Source organism: Schistocerca cancellata, chromosome 4 (genome assembly GCF_023864275.1).
Source record: "Schistocerca cancellata isolate TAMUIC-IGC-003103 chromosome 4, iqSchCanc2.1, whole genome shotgun sequence".
NCBI lineage: Eukaryota > Metazoa > Arthropoda > Insecta > Orthoptera > Acrididae > Schistocerca > Schistocerca cancellata.
In genome coordinates this window covers 196955687-196975188 of record NC_064629.1, presented here as the reverse complement: position 1 = coordinate 196975188, position 19502 = coordinate 196955687, and the positions used below count along the sequence as shown (strand labels likewise).

General features: G+C 44.8%; 1 protein-coding gene across 1 annotated transcript in view; it reads left to right on the top strand.

Annotated features, from left to right (window-relative positions):
- Positions 1-19502, top strand: part of LOC126183336 (lysosomal acid phosphatase-like) — a 190076-nt gene that overhangs the window by 107261 nt on the left and 63313 nt on the right. The window contains exon 3 of the mRNA XM_049925200.1: positions 2517-2756. Coding sequence (XP_049781157.1) covers positions 2517-2756 — 240 coding nt within the window. The remainder of the gene's footprint in view (positions 1-2516; positions 2757-19502) is intronic.

The following is a 19502-nucleotide window of genomic DNA, read 5'->3' as shown; positions in this document are numbered from 1 at the left end:
TAAATATTGCTAAAGTCTTGCAGACCAACTGATTTGGGAAAAAAATGGATGACAGGAGGCTTGGAGTGGAAAAAGTAAAATATTGTTTTTCACTTGGTCAATACAGCTGTCCATAAAAGTGCTTCGGCAATGTTAAAACTGATAAATTTTAAATAAAAATTATTCACACACCTCGCTGTTAATCAAATTTTGTTTTCATCTGACTTCCATCTACACTCATGGGAAAAATAAGGAGTTGTGCAACATAAACGAAAGTTGTAGACATGCTTCTGCATCTGAATGATGTTGTCTATTCAAATACAGCGTCAGTCACACAAGAGTGGCGCTAGTGACGCCTCTCTGAGGATGCCAATCAGGTTTGCTTTAAATACACGTTGTAACGGTCGTGAGCGTTAGTTACATTTGAGACCTGGCGCGGCGAGGGCGTAGTGGATGTCTGTTGCGTTTTCTGATGAAAGCTGGTTCTGCCTCGGTGCTAGTGATGGCTGTGTTTTGGTTAGGAGGAGCCAGCTGAGGATCTGCAACCAACCTGTCTGTGTGCCAGACACACTGAAGCCACACCTGGAGTTACGGTCTAGCGTGCGATTTCGAATGGCAGCAGGGGAACTCTCGTGGTTTTCCCACGCACACTGACTGCAAATTTGTAAGTCAGTCTGGTGATTCGACATGTCCTGCAGCCATTCATGAACATCATTCCAGTGTGTTTTTTCCAACAGGATAACACTCACCCACATTCCGCTTTTGTTCCCCAACATACTCTACAGAGTGTCAACATGTTGCCTTGGCCTGCTGAATCATTAGATGGACAAAAACTCCAGTGTCATGCACAAACAGCATTAACGGTCCCTATATTGACCCACCAAATGCTACATGCATGAAACTCCAACCCTCAAACTGACATCTGGCACGTTTGCATGCTTACATTCAACATTCTGGCAGTTACACCGATTGTTAATGTACCAGCATTTCACATTTGCAATGGCTTTCTCGCGCTTACATTAAATCGCGATTTTGCAACGTTATTCACTGAAATAGGTTACCTAAACGAATGTATTCCCAATATTTCATTACTCTACATTAATAACGAGGTGTATTCGGAAAGTAAGGTTCGATTAGGTGCGAAATGGAAACCACTGTGAAAATCCGATGTAACTGTGTTGCACAGTGTCTTTAGGTGCCTGTCGATCTCTTCACGTCGCTCTTTTCATTTCAGAGCGTGAAGTGATCACGTAGAAATACCTAAAACAACAATGTCTCCCGCCAAGTACGTATGTGGATCTGGTGAGAGATTTCGCCTGAAGCTATGCATCCCACATAACATAAATTTCATGCGTTTCTTTCCTCAAGACAATTTTCAGCGGCATTCTGCAGGGGCAATGTGAAGACGCTCCTACAGTGTTTTAGATGGGAAGTGTTTGACCACCCACAATACAGCCCTTAATTAGCACCCTCCCTTGTTAATCTTTGCTCACATGAACCGCTGGCTACGAAGACAACATTTTGGCACAAACAACAAAAGACACAAGTGGGTAGAGAATTGGCCCAAAGCACAGGCGGCTGCTTTCTGTGCCGAGGGTACTGGAAAGTTTGTACAACGCCACGACAAGTCGAAGCGGCGATTAATTAGAGGGGTAGCTGGAAGGTGTGGCCAACTGTTGCTAATAACAAATTTTTGATTGTCACTGTGGTTTTCATTTCGCAACCGATCGGACCTTACTTTCCGAACAGCCCTCGTATTTCTTAGTGTTGGATTTTTTTTTCGTTAGTATATTCTCATATCTAAAGAAATATGTGGCTAAGAAAACCTATTTTAGTCCAGTGCATAAATTTTGGCACCTGTTGACTGGTATCTTACACAGAGCTTTTGAGGACGTAATTTAGGAAATAAGCGCAGTTATCTAAAATAGTTCGTCGTTCACAGATATATAGGGAAATTTTCACCTTGCCATTGTATCTGAAACATAATCTGATTATGCTCTGCTATTCCCCCTACAAGACTTGCCAGAAATACGTTTCTCATTATATTCTCTTTTTCATTTGGATTGCCAGCGTAAAGTATGAAGGTGGAACTCATTCTTACCACAAATCTCGTCTTTATAACCTGATATCAACTGCGGCATTTCATATCAAGTTTACAATATCGAATGATAAAAGTTGCCTAAACGTTTTGTTGTGTCTGAGACGGCATACAATAGATGAAACTTGTCTATGTGTTTCTAACACTAGTGTCATAGTGTATTGATTTTCTATTTAACACACTTTCACGAGAAAGCTTATTAATCTTTCTTACCTTTGTCCATAAGATCTTAGTAGGTTGCTGACCACGTCCTATCACAAAATGAGGAACCAGCGTCTCTGCCCTTATTCAAGTAGCCTTCTTCAGGAAATCTAATATCCTTCTGTGTATGCTGTATGTCATTTTGCCCTCCACATTCACTGCCTTCAATTTTTCAGCTTCTGTTGGATTTTCTTTGAACATTATATACTAATCACACGTTCCATTTCTTTGTTTGCAGAAAGGGAAAATGGAGATGTTTACACTTGGAAAATTCTTACGGCAACGATACAATGGGTTTCTGAGTGAAACGTACTATCCGCAAGAAGTCCACGTCAGGAGCAGCGACAACGATCGCTGTTTAATGAGTGCGGAGACTTGCTTGGCAGGCCTGTACCCTCCAAAGGGTGATCAAGTCTGGAACCCTGAGCTGCTATGGCAGCCCATACCAATCCACGCGACGCCCAGGAATCTCGATGCGGTAACGTAATTCTAGTCTCTGACGTTATCCAAACAGCTATTCAGTGCCTTAACACTTACGGTGCTGGTCTTGTGCGTAGCTACCACTAACTGCGGACTGGCTAAAATACGTGTTTTTTTGGAAGTCGTGTGTGTACAAATAAGTAATTCGAATTTTAAAACTTTATGCTTTTTAGACTTACCACTTTAAATTACATATTTTGGCATTGCTAGTGTTAAATCTGAGTCCACAGATGAAACTTCAATTTAATAGTAATTTTCGCAGAAAAAATTATAAAGGAGTTGTGATACTCAAATTTGTACCCCGGTACGCAAACAAGTGCTCTCTCTGTTTAGATTGAAATTGACTGTAAAACAAGTCTAAAGCAACACAGAAAACACAATAACAAGACAAAATTTTGCGTTCATGGTGGGTACGCGATAAAAGTTGAAAAATTGATACAGGGTGACAATTATTGAACCATATAAAATAAAATATTCATAACTTCTAACCGGTTTGCGTTAGGACGTTCAAACTGCACGGTTGGCCACGTGACATGATGGGAATTAGTATGAGCATGCATGGTTTGGTTTAGTGACGAAGCTCACTTTCAGTTGGATGAGTTCGTCAAAAAGTAAAGTTGGCGCATTTGGGGGACTGAGAATCCGCATTTCGCGATCGAAAAGTCTGTTCACCCTCAACGGGTGACTGCTTGGTGTGCAATGTCCAGTCACGGAATTATCGGTGCGATATTCCTTGATAGCACAGTGACTACCGAACGGTACGTGAAAGGTTTGGAAGATGATTTTATCTCCATTATCCAAAGTGACCCTTACTTCGACAATGTGTGGTTTATGCAACACGGTGATCGACCCCATCGAAGCCAGAGTGTGTTTGATGTCCTGGAGGAACACTTTGGCAACCGCATTCTGGCTATGAGGTACCCAGAGTCCACTGACATGGGCCTCGATTGGCTGAGCTGAAAACAGCCATTTAGGAGGTCATCGACAGCATCGATATTCCGACACTTCAGCGGCTCACGCAAAATTTCGCTATTCGTCTGTATCACATCATCGTCAATGATGGCAGGCATATCGAACAGGTCATAACCTATATATGAATATCTGTAGTGACGTTTACATGTTGCACAAAGTGTGTGCACGCCGTAGTTTGTCATTAATTTAAGTTTTTTTTCGTATAGTTCAATTTTCACTCTGCACATATCCAATATTGCACTCACTGCTATCATATGTTCGGACGAGACAATCTACGGAAAACGTGTAATCTGAATCATAAACATCAGATATTTCATTCTCATCATCTGTAGAATCGTCAAGGACACTGAAAATCATTCGTTTCAGACGTTTCACCGCTTTACTACACATTTTGGACACACAATCTACACAAAGCGCTCGAAACAGAGTGAACTTGAACACCTGCTACCGCCTACGAAACAAGAGATAACAAATGTTTCAAAAACGACGAATTTTTCCAGTGATGCCCCTACTACCATCTAAAAGAAACTGCGAAGGCTGCAGATCTAACAGACGTATGCGGGAGTCGTAAATATACGTTTGACAGTGTGGAAGATAGTCATAACTGATGTGACGTAATATTACGTCCGCCGCACATCCCCATTTTCAGGAAGCGCTGTAATATTACGCCAGCCACACGCCAAGTGTTAATCCAGTTATACTGTAAATGACGTCTTCCGTAGTAAGAAGCTCGATAAATGAAAACCTTATATGAACTTACATACCTGTTTATTTTTGGTTTTCCATTTGGGTCTCCTAGAAATGGACATTTTCAATGCTTCATCCCCTGCTGTTCTCTCCTCCTCCTTCTCCTCTTCCACTCCTTAATTCTCTCACTGTTTGTCTTTTTCCTCTCCTCAGAACACGTTGCAGCAGTCTTCTGCTTCCTTTCTATAAATCCTTTCATTGTTAATAATTTTTTCCTAAAAAAATTCTCCTTCCATTGCTTTTTCTTCCTTCATAGTTCTTTCAAAATCTTTCTTTCGTGTCCATGAGCGCAAGGGAACAACACATTTTAACAAAAATTTCATTAGTAAATGCTTTGTCACGGACAGTCAACAAGAAAATAAGTCATTGCTTGATAGGTCCGAGGTTAACACTGCAGCCCACCGATGGGAAGTTCTCATACAGTCTATATTCCACCACCGGAGTATGGAGTTTCTCACAGAGTCCGTCAATGCTAGCCCAAACGAGGCAGTGGAGTGTGATAAATCGAGGCTGCATCTGGTGACGGTTGGGCGGTAGAGATGAAAAAAAACCTACCGGTTAAAACCGATACCTGTATTTTAGTGCCGAGTTACCGGTATTTTCCGATATTTGTTTGGTCTGGGTTATAACAGGTGTTATTTACCGAGTAAAAAACCGAAATATCAATTACCCATAGCAGCAGCGCTATAACTTTTTTGTTCATGAATTATCCTTTTTTAAAAAAGGTGTAATTTTTATTCGTAAAATTCATGTTGGATTGAAATATCACATTATTATAGAAAATTGGAAAAGCTATCAGTGCTATTTTGGTACAGAATGTCCCTGTTGCTGTGCGTCGTGGCTTAAGGTGCGCGCGTGCGTGCAGAGTGTAAGACTAGTAAGTCTTACAGACTGCCGCAGGTGTAGCATATTAATTAAGATTTTATCGGCCAATATTATGAGGGGAGAAGAAGATTTAACAGTCGCCGCATGTGCAGCATTTATTTTACTCAAAGAAGCTGATCACCAGAAAAAGAAGACGAAGAGACGGCACTGGTGGATGACCCCTCTTTCAAGAAGCAGGGAGCGGTGTGGTGAAACAAAATTAGTGTCTGCCTTAAGCTGATTTGGAATATGGGCTATTTTATAATTTTTTTTTCGAACTAAACCTGCAGACTTGGAATTATTACTGAACTATGTTGGCTCAACTATTTCCAAAGTTAGCGTTTTTTTTTGTTTTTTTGTTTTTTGTTTTTTTTTTTATAGGAGAGCTGTATCTTCTGTATTCAAACATTATGAATCACCTCGAAGGGAAAGATCTATTGATACGTAATCAGCATGGTTTCAGAAAAGAACGTCGTTCTTGTGCAACGCAGCTAGCTCTTTATTCGCACGAAGTAATGGCCGCTATCGACGGGGGATCTCAGGTTGATTCCTTATTTCTAGACTTCCGGAAAGCTTTTGACACCGTTCCTCACAAGCGACTTCTAATCAAGCTGCGGGCCTATGGGGTATCGTCTCAGTTGTGCGACTGGATTCGTGATTTCCTGTCAGGAAGGTCGCAGTTCGTAGTAATAGACGGCAGACCATCGAGTAAAACTGAAGTGATATCAGGTGTTCCCCAGGGAAGCGTCCTGGGACCTCTGCTGTTCCTGATCTATATAAATGACCTGGGTGACAATCTGAGCAGATCTCTTACGTTGTTCGCAGATGATGCTGTAATTTACCGTCCAGTAAGGTCATCCGAAGACCAGTATCAGTTGCAAAGCGATTTAGAAAAGATTGCTGTATGGTGTGGCAGGTGGCAGTTGACGCTAAATAACGAAAAGTGTGAGGTGATCCACATGAGTTATAAAAGAAATCCGTTGGAATTCGATTACTCGATAAATAGTAAAATTCTCAAGGCTGTCAATTCAACTAAGTACCTGGGTGTTAAAATTACGAACAACTTAAGTTGGAAAGACCACATAGATAATATTGCGGGGAAGGTTGCGTTTCATTGGCAGGACACTAAGAAGATGCAACAAGTCCACTAAAGAGACACTCGTTCGTCCTCTGTTAGAATATTGCTGCGCTGTGTGGGATCCTTACCAGGTGGGATTGACGGGGGACATCGAAAGGGTGCAAAAAAGGGCAGCTCGTTTTGTACTATCACGTAATAGGGGAGAGAGTGTGGCAGACATGATACGAGAGTTAGGATGGAAGTCATTAAAGCAAAGACGTTTTTCGTCGCGGCGAGATATATTTACGAAATTTCAGTCACCAACTTTCTCTTCCGAATGCGAAAATATTTTGTTGAGCCCAACCTACATAGGTAGGAATGATCATCAAAATAAAATAAGAGAAATCAGAGCTCGAACAGAAAGGTTTAAGTGTTCGTTTTTCCCGCGCGCTGTTCGGGAGTGGAATGGTGGGGAGATAGTATGATTGTGGTTCGATGAACCCTCTGCCAAGCACTTAAATGTGAATTGCAGAGTAATCATGTAGCTGTATATGCAGCAGGAAGTTAATAGTCTCTCCCAGTTTTGTATGTTTCTTTTTGTCGTTCGCACCACGTTCAAGACACTGTTTTCTTTCTGCCATCGTGCATACCACTTTCTAATATTTGCAAGTGTCTGGTCTTCTTAGTTTGTTTTTATAATCGCAGTCCGTAGGACGCCATAAATATTCCTGTTCACGGAAAAACTGTCAGCTTTAATGCTTTCTCCAAATTCCACTCTATACGCCAGTATTTTTAAACACAAGAAATACACATCCTTAAGCCGCGCGGGATTAGCCGAGCGGTCTGTGGCGCTGAATTCATGGACTGTGCGGCTGGTCCCGGCGGAGGTTCGAGTCCTCCCTCGGGCATGGGTGTGTGTGTTTGTCCTTAGGATAATTTAGGTTAAGTAGTGGGTAAGCTTAGGGACTGATGACCTTAGCAGTTAAGTCTCATAAGATTTCACACACATTTGAACTTTTTTTTTCACATCCTTAGTGAGACCAGGCCTTGCCTGCAGGGGAAACAGTGACTGTTGAAATTGAGTTTATCAGGACAGCCACACGTCGCACTCTGTGTGTATTTATAGACTGGTTTCATTCCTTAATTTGACAGCCAGTTACTGCAGTTTAAACTTTAATTCCAGAGTTTCTGATAATACACTTGTTAAATTAAAGAGCAAAACTGGTCAATAAAACATACAGAGTGAGACTTGTAGCTTACCTGCAAATTTTAAATACACACACATGTTCCAGAGACACAACAAATCGCTACTTAACCAACAAACATTCGACCTGGTGTTAACACTAAGAAGAGGGGTCCCAATGCCAATTAACTGTCAACGCTTTGATGTTACCGCCAGCAGACCGAGCCGCAGTTAAGGCCAACCGCTTCGTTGGCTCCGGTTTGCTGCCGTACACAGAAAGCAAATCTCGGCCAACGATGGGGTTGCCTGTCGTTCATTGGCTATTTTTGTGCTCACTTGTACAGGGGCGCGTGTCGTGCGCTTGCGCGCACTACATACACGCTACGTTCTCTTTGCAGTACTTGGCCACATCGCCAAGCTTGTGGCAGCGGTAGGACAGCTTCTTCCTCTGCGGTTCCGGCCAACTCCAATACCTCGACTGCCAGGTGCTCCATGGTGGTGGCAAGCAAGCCAGACTTGGACTTCCCCTTACCTTCGCCTTCAATTCCGCGTCCAGACATGTTCGGATGTGTAGACGAGCGAGAAGAGCGACAGCGACGATGTGAACCGCAGCTATATAGTCGAACAGCAGAATTGTGAATAACCTTGGCCTATTAAGGCCCAGGCTATTGTTTATATATATACCCCGGAGGAGGCTTACACGATCAGATCCCAGCCGGCGTGTGACCGGTGTAGGAAAACAGTTCTGTGCTTGTGGTCCTGGCTGGGACGACGTTGGCGCACCGGTGTTGTGCGGAGTTTCCTGTAAGCCTGCCGGTAAAGATGTTTATGTTTACCGGAAGCGGGTGCGAAGTTTCCGTCGATAAAGTTAATCGCCGGCGGCCGCGTTATGGCGAGACCGACGTCAGGAATCTGATTGTATTGCGGTACTCCCCCCGGGGTACCGCATACTTTCCGTGTGTCTTTAAACCCCAACTTCGCGGACTGCCTCGGATCTGTAATGAGGAGGCAGTCTCAGGAAAGGCTGCAACGAGATGCCTTCGGTGTTGTAGGAGTAAAGCTGCACAACCGGACTAATAAGAAGAGGCCGCCGCTGTACTCGCCGTGCAAACTGCAGGCGACGTTGCGCAAGCTCCTCGGCTTCTCCGTCACAGCGGAAGCACTAACAAGCAACCTGGAACGTAAGCCGTAGTGCTTCCGGTGTCTGGGTGACGGCCACGTGACGCAATACTGCCTTAATGCCACCAGATGCGTCAAATGCCCCGGAGAACACGATAGTCGCAGAGGACGAGAAGACACCGACGTGCGCCCGCTGATGTGAGGTGCGGCACCGAAAGCCAGGCAAAGCAGACGACGAAACAGATGTGCACGCCAAATGTCGCGCAGAAGAAGAGAAGCCGTCGGAAGACACGACCAGGCTGCTGCCCCGCAATATCGCCTTCTGAGTAGTGATGGGGAGCTCGTGAATGAGTCGTTCAAATGGACGCTTCACTCCAGTGAAGTGTGAACTAACCACTCAGTTTCAATGAACTGGAACTTCAAACTCTTCACAGATAGCACACTCCACACTTTTGTGTAGTTCACTCACTCTCTTCCACTCTCCCTTTTCCACTACATCGGCGCTACGTCACTCATTCTCCCTTCACTTCAGTCCTCCCTCTACTGCCTGTCGACGAATCGCGCGGTGAAATACACTTAGAGCAACAGTTGCACTTTGCTTTCCCATCACCTAAACCGGCGAAGAAACCCCAAATTTCACTAATTTTAGGCGATCGTGAGTTGCTAGCCGTTGTATAAGCGTGAACAGAAACAAAAACTGCTTTCCGAATAAAATAATGAGGGATTTTACCCGAAATCGTACCAATGACTACAGGTGACAGTTTACGTTTTGAATTTAGAGGGTTATTATTCTCAACAAAAATAAAATATACAGGAAAACTTCTGAATAATTACGTAACGTAGGTATATAGACTTTGTGACAGTGGTAAACATACTCATTCCATTTTGGATTAAATTTTAAAAGGAACATAAAATTGGGCGGCATTTCTTTGGTAGCCCTAGTTTTCAGTCCATGAATAAAACAAATAAGGTTTCACTTGGCAGATGAAGACTTATTTTGGCGCTTCATGAGAAAATGTCGAGCAAGATTAAACGTAATACCTTCTTTATATGTGACATGCTTCTCTGTTTATCTTTCCTTTGTCCCCTTCGACCATGCTCTATTTAAGTTAACTCACGTCAGACGCTGTAAGACGCAAAACGTTGCGTGCACATTACTGCATAGTTCGGCCATCTGTTGGTAAAATTATGAAGTATTACGAAGCTTTCTTGTACGAGCGAGGCGAAGCGAGCGTAGTCGCGGCGAACTGGGCAACTTCGCCAGGCTTCCGTACTTCATGAATGAACTACTTCATTTAAATGCTTCACGGCAAAGAGTGAAATGAATGAAATAGTTCACGGGAATGAACGAGTTCGACCCATCTCTACTTCTGAGTTGACCATTGTGGTCTCCCCACCGGCGCAGCAGGCCGCTCTTCCCCCCCCCCCCCCCCCCTCCCCACAACCAACACTCCCATACTCACCCGGCGATCTTCCAGTGATAAGAGTGGTGGAGGGGGAGGCCCCGAACCGGCACATCAGAGTGAGAACAACCTGCGCGATGACGTCGACGAGGCACTCACAGAAGCGGAACAGTGCTCGAACCGGGATGGAAGCTGCGTGCTTCGTACTGAGGTAGGTCCAGCATCGGCGGCCATACAGGGTACCGCGTGAGGCGCAAACCAGCGCACTGCGTGTGCCACTGTGGCGCCCCAGACGGAAAATTGCAATTAAGAGCATCAGGCAGCGCAGACATCCAGCAAAAAGATGATGGTGACTAACCAATAATCGAAACGGAGGCCATCAGAGAAGACGATAATCGCCTTGAATAAAATGACTTATTGACACATAACCAACACGGATTCAGCAAATATCGTTCTTGTGCAACACAGCTAGCTCTTTATTCCCAGCCGGCCGGAGTGGCCGAGCGGTTAAAGGCGCTACAGTCCGGAACCGCACGACCGCTACGGTCGCAGGTTCGAATCCTGCCTCGGGCATGGATGTGTGTGATGTCCTTAGGTTAGTTAGGTTTAAGTAGTTCTAAGTTCTAGGGGACTTATGACCACAGCAGTTGAGTCCCATAGTGCTCAGAGCCATTTTTTCTTTATTCCCATGAAGTAATGAGTGCTGTCGACAAGGGATCTCAGATCGATTCCATATTCCTAGATTTCCAGAAGGCTTTCGATACCGTTTCTCACAAGCGACTATTAATCAAATTGCGTGCGTATGAAGTATCGTCTCGGTTGTGTGACTGGATTCGTGATTTCCTCTCAGAGAGGTCACAGTTCCTAGTGATAGACGGTAAATCATCGAGTACAACAGAAGTGATATTTGGTGGCGTTCCACAAGGCAGTGTCATAGGCCCTCTGCTGTTCTTGATTAACATAAATGATCTAGGTGATAATCTGAGCAGCCCCCTTAGATTGTTTGCAGATGACGCTGTAATTTACCGTCTAGCAAAATCATCAGACGATCAATTCCAATTACAAAATGATGTAGAGAGAATTTCTGTATGGTGCGAAATGTGGCAATTGGCACTATACAAAGAAAAGTGCGAGATCATCCACATGGGTACTAAAAGAAATTCGATAAATTTTGGGTATACGATAAATCGCACAAATCTAAGGACTGTCAATTCGACTAAATACCTAGGAATTACAATTACAAGCAACTTAAATTGGAAAGACCACATAGATAATATTGTGGGGAAGGCGAAACAAAGACTGAGCTTTGTTGGGAGAATACTTAGAAGACGCGACAATCCCAGAGACAGCGTACATGACACTTTTCCGTCCTCTGCTGGAATATTGCTGCGCGATGTGGGATCTTTACCAGGTAGGATTGACGGAGGACGTGGAAATGTGCACAGAAGGGCAGCTCGTTTCGTGTTATCGCGCAATAGAGGTGAGTGTGTCACTGATATGATACGCGAGTTGGGGTGGCAGTCACTGAAACAAAGGCGGTTTTCTTTGCGGGGAGATCTATTTACGAAATTTCAATCACCAAATTTCTCTTCCGAATGCGAAAATATTTTGTTGACATCCACCTACGTAGGGAGAAATGATCATCATAATAAAATAAGAGTTCGAACGGAAAGATTTAGGTGTTCCTTTTTCCCCACGCGCCATTCGAGAGTGTAATGGTAGAGATTTAGTATGAAAATGGTTCGATGGACCCTCTGCCAGGCGTGTAAGTGTGGAATGCAGAGTAAGCATGTACATGTAGGTGTAGAGATGGTCGACCAAGAAGTAATGGCGGGAGATATCCCAACTACACCGACAGCCTTATATCGCCGAGCGACTACGCCTGGAGGGAGAGGAAATTTGAAGAAGAAAAGGCGGCGGGACTCTGCCAGCTAGATGTGGTCTTAATGGTGCCAGGCTGCTGGCCTCCAACGCAACGGGGACGAGCAGACGGACACCGCCACCACTAAAATACACTCCTGGAAATGGAAAAAAGAACACATTGACACCGGTGTGTCAGACCCACCATACTTGCTCCGGACACTGCGAGAGGGCTGTACAAGCAATGATCACACGCACGGCACAGCGGACACACCAGGAACCGCGGTGTTGGCCGTCGAATGGCGCTAGCTGCGCAGCATTTGTGCACCGCCGCCGTCAGTGTCAGCCAGTTTGCCGTGGCATACGGAGCTCCATCGCAGTCTTTAACACTGGTAGCATGCCGCGACAGCGTGGACGTGAACCGTATGTGCAGTTGACGGACTTTGAGCGAGGGCGTATAGTGGGCATGCGGGAGGCCGGGTGGACGTACCGCCAAATTGCTCAACACGTGGGGCGTGAGGTCTCCACAGTACATCGATGTTGTCGCCAGTGGTCGGCGGAAGGTGCACGTGCCCGTCGACCTGGGACCGGACCGCAGCGACGCACGGATGCACGCCAAGACCGTAGGATCCTACGCAGTGCCGTAGGGGACCGCACCGCCACTTCCCAGCAAATTAGGGACACTGTTGCTCCTGGGGTATCGGCGAGGACCATTCGCAATCGTCTCCATGAAGCTGGGCTACGGTCCCGCACACCGTTAGGCCGTCTTCCGCTCACGCCCCAACATCGTGCAGCCCGCCTCCAGTGGTGTCGCGACAGGCGTGAATGGAGGGACGAATGGAGACGTGTCGTCTTCAGCGATGAGAGTCGCTTCTGCCTTGGTGCCAATGATGGTCGTATGCGTGTTTGGCGCCGTGCAGGTGAGCGGCACAATCAGGACTGCATACGACCGAGGCACACAGGGCCAACACCCGGCATCATGGTGTGGGGAGCGATCTCCTACACTGGCCGTACACCACTGGTGATCGTCGAGGGGACACTGAATAGTGCACGGTACATCCAAACTGTCATCGAACCCATCGTTCTACCATTCCTAGACCGGCAAGGGAACTTGCTGTTCCTACAGGACAATGCACGTCCGCATGTATCCCGTGCCACCCAACGTGCTCTAGAAGGTGTAAGTCAACTACCCTGGCCAGCAAGATCTCCGGATCTGTCCCCCATTGAGCATGTTTGGGACTGGATGAAGCGTCGTCTCACGCGGTCTGCACGTCCAGCACGAACGCGGGTCCAACTGAGGCGCCAGGTGGAAATGGCATGGCAAGCCGTTCCACAGGACTACATCCAGCATCTCTACGATCGTCTCCATGAGAGAATAGCAGCCTGCATTGCTGCGAAAGGTGGATATACACTGTACTAGTGCCGACATTGTGCATGCTCTGTTGCCTGTGTCTATGTGCCTGTGGTTCTGTCAATGTGATCATGTGATGTATCTGACCCCAGGAATGTGTCAATAAAGTTTCCCCTTCCTGGGACAATGAATTCACGGTGTTCTTATTTCAGTTTCAAGGAGTGTAGGTTTTAAAACACTAACACTTCTAGTCAGGGTTTTCGCAAGTTTCCCTCGGCGTTAAGGCGAATTCCAGAACTGACCCTTGCAACTCGTCGTACGTTCACAACTGGGGAAACATTAGTAAAATTCCTCACCCCTCTCATTATCCAGAAATCAGCTCCAAACAAAATAAAGACGCGAAACAGAATAAAATAACCTTACATCTTCGGCGGAAAGGAGCAGCACTGCAGCTCCCATTAGGGTGGGGAATGAAACGTACTAAAAATATGTAAATTAAATAAACATTATTCCCAAAAAGATGTTCGAAAATCTGTTTCGTTAACCTTTTTCCTGCCATTCTGTACAGATGTCAAAATAACATTAGTCGTCTCCGTATTGTTTGTTTTTAAATATTCTATGTTCTGGTTGATTCCAACATTGCTTCTCAATTTCGAAACGTGGGTTGTTAACGCTCTTAATATCTGACAATGTTCTCCTTTTCAGTACTTTAAGTCTGGCCAACTTATAATTCAGTCCCCCCCCACCATGAACCATGGACCTTGCCGTTGGCGAGGAGGCTTGCGTGCCTCAGCGATGCAGATGGCCGTACCGTATGTGCAACCACAACGGAGGGGTATCTGTCGAGAGGCCAGACAAACGTGTGGTTCCTGAAGAGGGGCAGCAGCCTTTTGAATAGTTGCAGAGGCAACAGTCTGGATGATTGACTGATCTGGCCTTGTAACACTAACCAAAACGGCCTTGCTGTGCTGGTACTGCAAACGGCTGAAAGCAAGGGGAAACTACAGCCTCAATTTTCCCGAGGGCATGCAGTTCTACTGTATGGTTAAATGATGATGGCGTCCTCTTGGGTAAAATATTCCGGAGGTAAAATAGTCCCCATTCGGATCTCCGAGCGGGGACTACTCAAGAGGACGTCGTTATCAGGAGAAAGAAAACTGGCGTTCTACGGATCGGAGTGTGGAATGTCAGGTCCCTTAATCAGGCAGGTAGGTTAGAAAATTTAAAAACGGAAATGTATGGGTTAAAGTTAGATATAGTGGGAATTAGTGAAGTTGGGTGGCAGGAGGAACAAGACATTTGGTCAGGTGAATACAGGTTTATAAATACAAAATCAAATAGGGGTAATGCAGGAGTAGGTTTAATAATGAATAAAGATATAGGACTGCGGGTAAGCTACTACAAACAGCATAATGAACGCATTATTGTGGCCAAGATAGACACGAAGCCCATGCCTACTACAGTAGTACAAATTTATATGCCAACTAGATCTGCAGATGATGAAGAAATTAATGAAATGTATGATGAGATAAAAGAAATTATTCAGCTAGTGAAGGGAGACGAAAATTTAATAGTCATGGGTGACTGGAATTCGATAGTAGGAAAAGGAAGAGAAGGAAACGTAGTAGGTGAATATGGATTCGGGGGAAGAAATGAAAGAGAAAGACGCCTGGTAGAATTTTGCACAGAACATAACTTAATCATAGCTAACACTTGGTTCAAGAATCATAAAAGAAGGTTGTATACATGGAAGAATTCTGGAGATACTAGAAGGTATCAGATTATATAATGGTAAGACAGAGATTTAGGAACCAGGTTTTAAATTGTAGCCGGCCGCGGTGGTCTAGCGGTTCTGGCGCTGCAGTCCGGAACCGCGGGACTGCTACGGTCGCAGGTTCGAATCCTGCCTCGGTCATGGGTGTGTGTGATGTCCTTAGGTTAGTTAGGTTTAAGTAGCTCTAAGTTCTAGGGGACTTATGACCTAAGATGTTGAGTCCCATAGTGCTCAGAGCCATTTTTTTTTTAAATTGTAAGACATTTCCAGGGGCAGATGTCGACTCTGACCACAATCTATTGGTTATGAACTGTAGATTAAAACTGATGAAACTGCAAAAAGGTGGGAATTTAAGGAGATGGGACCTGGATAAACTGACTAAACCAGAGGCTGTACAGAGTTTCAGGGAGAGCATAAGGGAACAATTGACAGGAATGGGGGAAAGAAATACAGTAGAAGAAGAATGGGTAACTCTGAGGGATGAAGTAGTGAAGGCAGCAGAGGATCAAGTAGGTAAAAAGACGAGGGATAGTAGAAATTCTTGGGTAACAAAAGAAATATTGAATTTAATTGATGAAAGGAGAAAATACAAAAACGCAGTATGTGTAGCAGGCAAAAAGGAATACAAACGTCTCAAAAATGATATCGACAGGAAGTGTAAATGGCTAAGCAGGGATGGCTAGAGGACAAATGTAAGGATGTAGAGGCTTATCTCACTAGGGGTAAGATAGATACTGCCTACAGGAAAATTAAAGAGACCTTTGGAGAAAAGAGAGCCACTTGTATGAATATCAAGAGCTCAGGTGGAAATCCAGTTCTAAGCAAAGAAGGGAAAGTAGAAAGGTGGACGGAGTATATAGAGGGTCTATACAAGGGCGATGTATTTGAGGACAATATTATGGAAATGGAAGAGGATGTAAATGAAGATGAAATGGGAGATATGATACTGCGTGAAGAGTTTGACAGAGGACTAAAAGACCTAAGTCGAAACAAGGCCCCGGGAGTAGACAACATTCCATTAGAACTACTGACAGCCTTGGGAGAGCCAGTCCTGACAAAACTCTACCATCTGTTGAGCAAGATGTATGAGAAAGGCGAAATACACCGACTTCGAGAAGAATATAATAATTCCTATCCCAAAGAAAGCAGGTGTTGACAGATGTGAAAATTACCGAACTATCAGTTTAATAAGTCACACCTGCAAAATACTAACGCGAATTCTTTACAGACGAATGGAAAAACTGGTAGAAACCGACCTCGGGGAAGATCAGTTTGGATTCCGTAGAAATGTTTGAACACGTGAGGCAATACTGACCTTACGACTTATCTTGGAAGAAAGATTAAGGAAAGACAAACCTACGTTTCTAGCATTTGTAGATTTAGAGATAGCTTTTGATAATTTTGACTGGAATACTCTGTTTCAAATTCTGAAGGTGGCAGGGGTAAAATACAGCAAGCGAAAGGCTATTTACAATTTGTACAGAAACCAGATGGCAGTTATAAGAGTCGGGAGGCATGAAAGGGAAGCAGTGGTTGGGAAGGGAGTGAGACAGGGTTGTAGGCTCTCCCCGATGTTATTCAGTCTGTATATTGAGCAAGCAGTGAAGGAAACAAAAGAAAAATTCGGAGTAGGTATTGAAATCCATGGAGAAGAAATAAAAAATTTGAGGTTCGCCGATGACATTGTAATTCTGTCAGAGACAGCAAAGGACTTGGAAGAACAGTATTTGTATGGAGTGTAGCCATGTATGGAGGTGAAACATGGACGATAAATAGTTTGGACAAGAAGAGAATAGAAGCTTTCGAAATGTGGTGCTACAGAAGAATGCTGAAGATCAGATGGGTAGATCACATAACTAATGAGGAGTTATTGACTAGACTTGGGGAGGAGAGGAGTATGTGGTACAACTTGACAAGAAGAAGGGATCGGTTGGTAGGACATGTTCTGAGGCATCAAGGGATCACAAATTTAGCATTGGAGGGCAGGGTGGAGGGTAAAAATCGTAGGGGGAGACCAAAAGATGAATACACTAAGCAGATTCAGAAGGATGTAGGTTGCAGTAACTACTGGGAGATGAAGAAGCTTGCACAAGATAGAGTAGCATGGAGAGCTGCATCAAACGAGTCTCAGGACTGAAGACAACAACAACAATAATTTAAAAAAATGGTTCAAATGGCTCTGAGCGCTATGGGACTTAACTTCTGAGGTCATCAGTCGCCTAGAACTTAGAACTACTTAAACCTAACTAACCTAAGGACATCACACACATCCATGCCCGAGGCAGGATTAGAACGTAGCGGTCGCGCAGTTCCAGACTGTAGCGCCTAGAACCGCTCGCCCACTCCGGCCGGCTGGTAAGTCAGATTTTCGTTACTATTTCTGTTAGCGAAGTCGGCTTTATGTAACTATGTTTTCTGACTCCGTCAATTCTTGTTAAGGTTTTCCTCGTTAGAAGAATGTGCTTCCTTTCAGACAGGATATATCAATAAGCTCACTTGGGCAAGGGAACTACTGGAAACTAACAGCAACGTTTTTTAAGCAAACATTCATAGTTCGCATGATGCGATTTGGGAAAACAAAAATCAACACTGTTAAATGGAATTTTGAACCATTAATGTTCCTGGATGCGCGCACAATGTCGAAACTGCTGTTTGACATTGCCCATTCGGAAACTGAATGATTAATGAATGATTAGTGTCGTAATCGACCACATAGTTTACAGTGTATAGTGTAACGATAGATCGGTCAACGCATTTTTGTCACAGAGAATGTGAGTGATGGTCTTAGCTAAGTCGTGGTTACTGAATTGGAAAAACATCAGTTCTCGTGATACAGTACCCTCTATCAATAAAATGGCTTGAAAATACTGCATGTTGGTACGCTGACATTGCTTACTTAATTTGCATTTATTTATTTTTTGCGGCTGTAATTCTTGGTAAACAACCGAAATACACTGATAATCCAAAATATTACAATCTCCTGCTTAATAGCTTCTTTTTCTGTCTTTGTTAGGTTTGTGGAGGTATGTGGCGTTATATGCCTACGAACAGGTCACGTATTTCGGGTAAATAACGAGCCGCTGATTTTCGTACTGGTGATGGCGCACGATAAAAAGCCAGATGGATTCCATAGGACTTTCATCAGGCGAACTTGGTCGCCGAGACATCAACATATCACTATAATAGTGCTCAAACCACTGTAGCACGGTTCTGTCCCCGAGACACGGACAATAATACTGGTGAAAGATGACATCGCCGTCGGGTAAGACATAAAGTATGAAGGGCTGTAGCTGGTTCGCAGCTGTCAGCGTGTCTTCGATTACTACTACAGGTCCAATGCAAGCGCAGGAGAACGTCTCCCATAGCGTATACTGCTCCCACCAGCCTGCTTCCTTGCCGCGCTGCACATTTCGAGCCGCTGTTCACCTCGATAATGGCGTTTGTGGAGACGACCAACGACCTAGTGTAGCAAAAATGTGGAAGAGCCGACACGTTTCCATTGATCGATGGTGGAATCTCGATGGTCCCGTGCCCAGTGCAATCGTAATTGACAATGTCATTGGATCATTATGTGAAAACGTAGGGGTGGTCTGCTGCAGAGCTCCATGTTCAAGAATATACGATGGACGGTGCGCGGCCGCGGTGGCCGAACGGTTCTAGGCGCTTCAGTCAGGAACCGCGTGACTGCTACGGTCGCAGGTTCGAATCCTGCCTCGGGCATGGATGTGTGTGATGTCCTTAGGTTAGTTAGGTTTAAGTAGTTCTAGGGGACTGATGACCTCAGATTTTAAGTCCCATAGTGCTCAGAGCCATTTGAACCATTTGAACAGTGTGCTCCGAAACACTTGTGCGTGCACCAGCATTGTGCTCTTTCGGCAGAGATGCCACAGATCATCATCTATCATACTTTACAGAGCAGACAAGCCTCTGAACGCCACATTCTGTGGAGAGTCGTGCACGTCCAACCATTTAGCGCCTAGTGGTAGTTCCATTGTCCTTGTACCTCTTATTTTAGATGCGCGTGACAGCTTCCCTCTTTTCGTGACACTCGTTTACAGGCTCTGCGTAATAATAATCTGCACTTTGTTAAAGTCGCTTATTTCAATGGATTTCCCCACTTGCAGTCCATATCTTCGCTAGAGTGATCTCCCGTCCACGTGTGCGCCGCTTACATACTTTTGTTACCGCGTCACATGCCCGCAGCGCCACCAGGCAGCATCCAATGTCGCCATGGACAGTGGTCATAATGTATTGGTTTATCAGTAAAGCTGTGAGGACCGGGCGTGAGTCGTGCTTCAGTAGCTCAGATGGCACCGGCACGGTAGCTCAGCGTGTTCGGTCAGAGGGTTAGCTGCCCTCTGTAATAAAAAAAACTGAGTGAATGGATCAATAACGAACTTCAATGGGCGTCAGG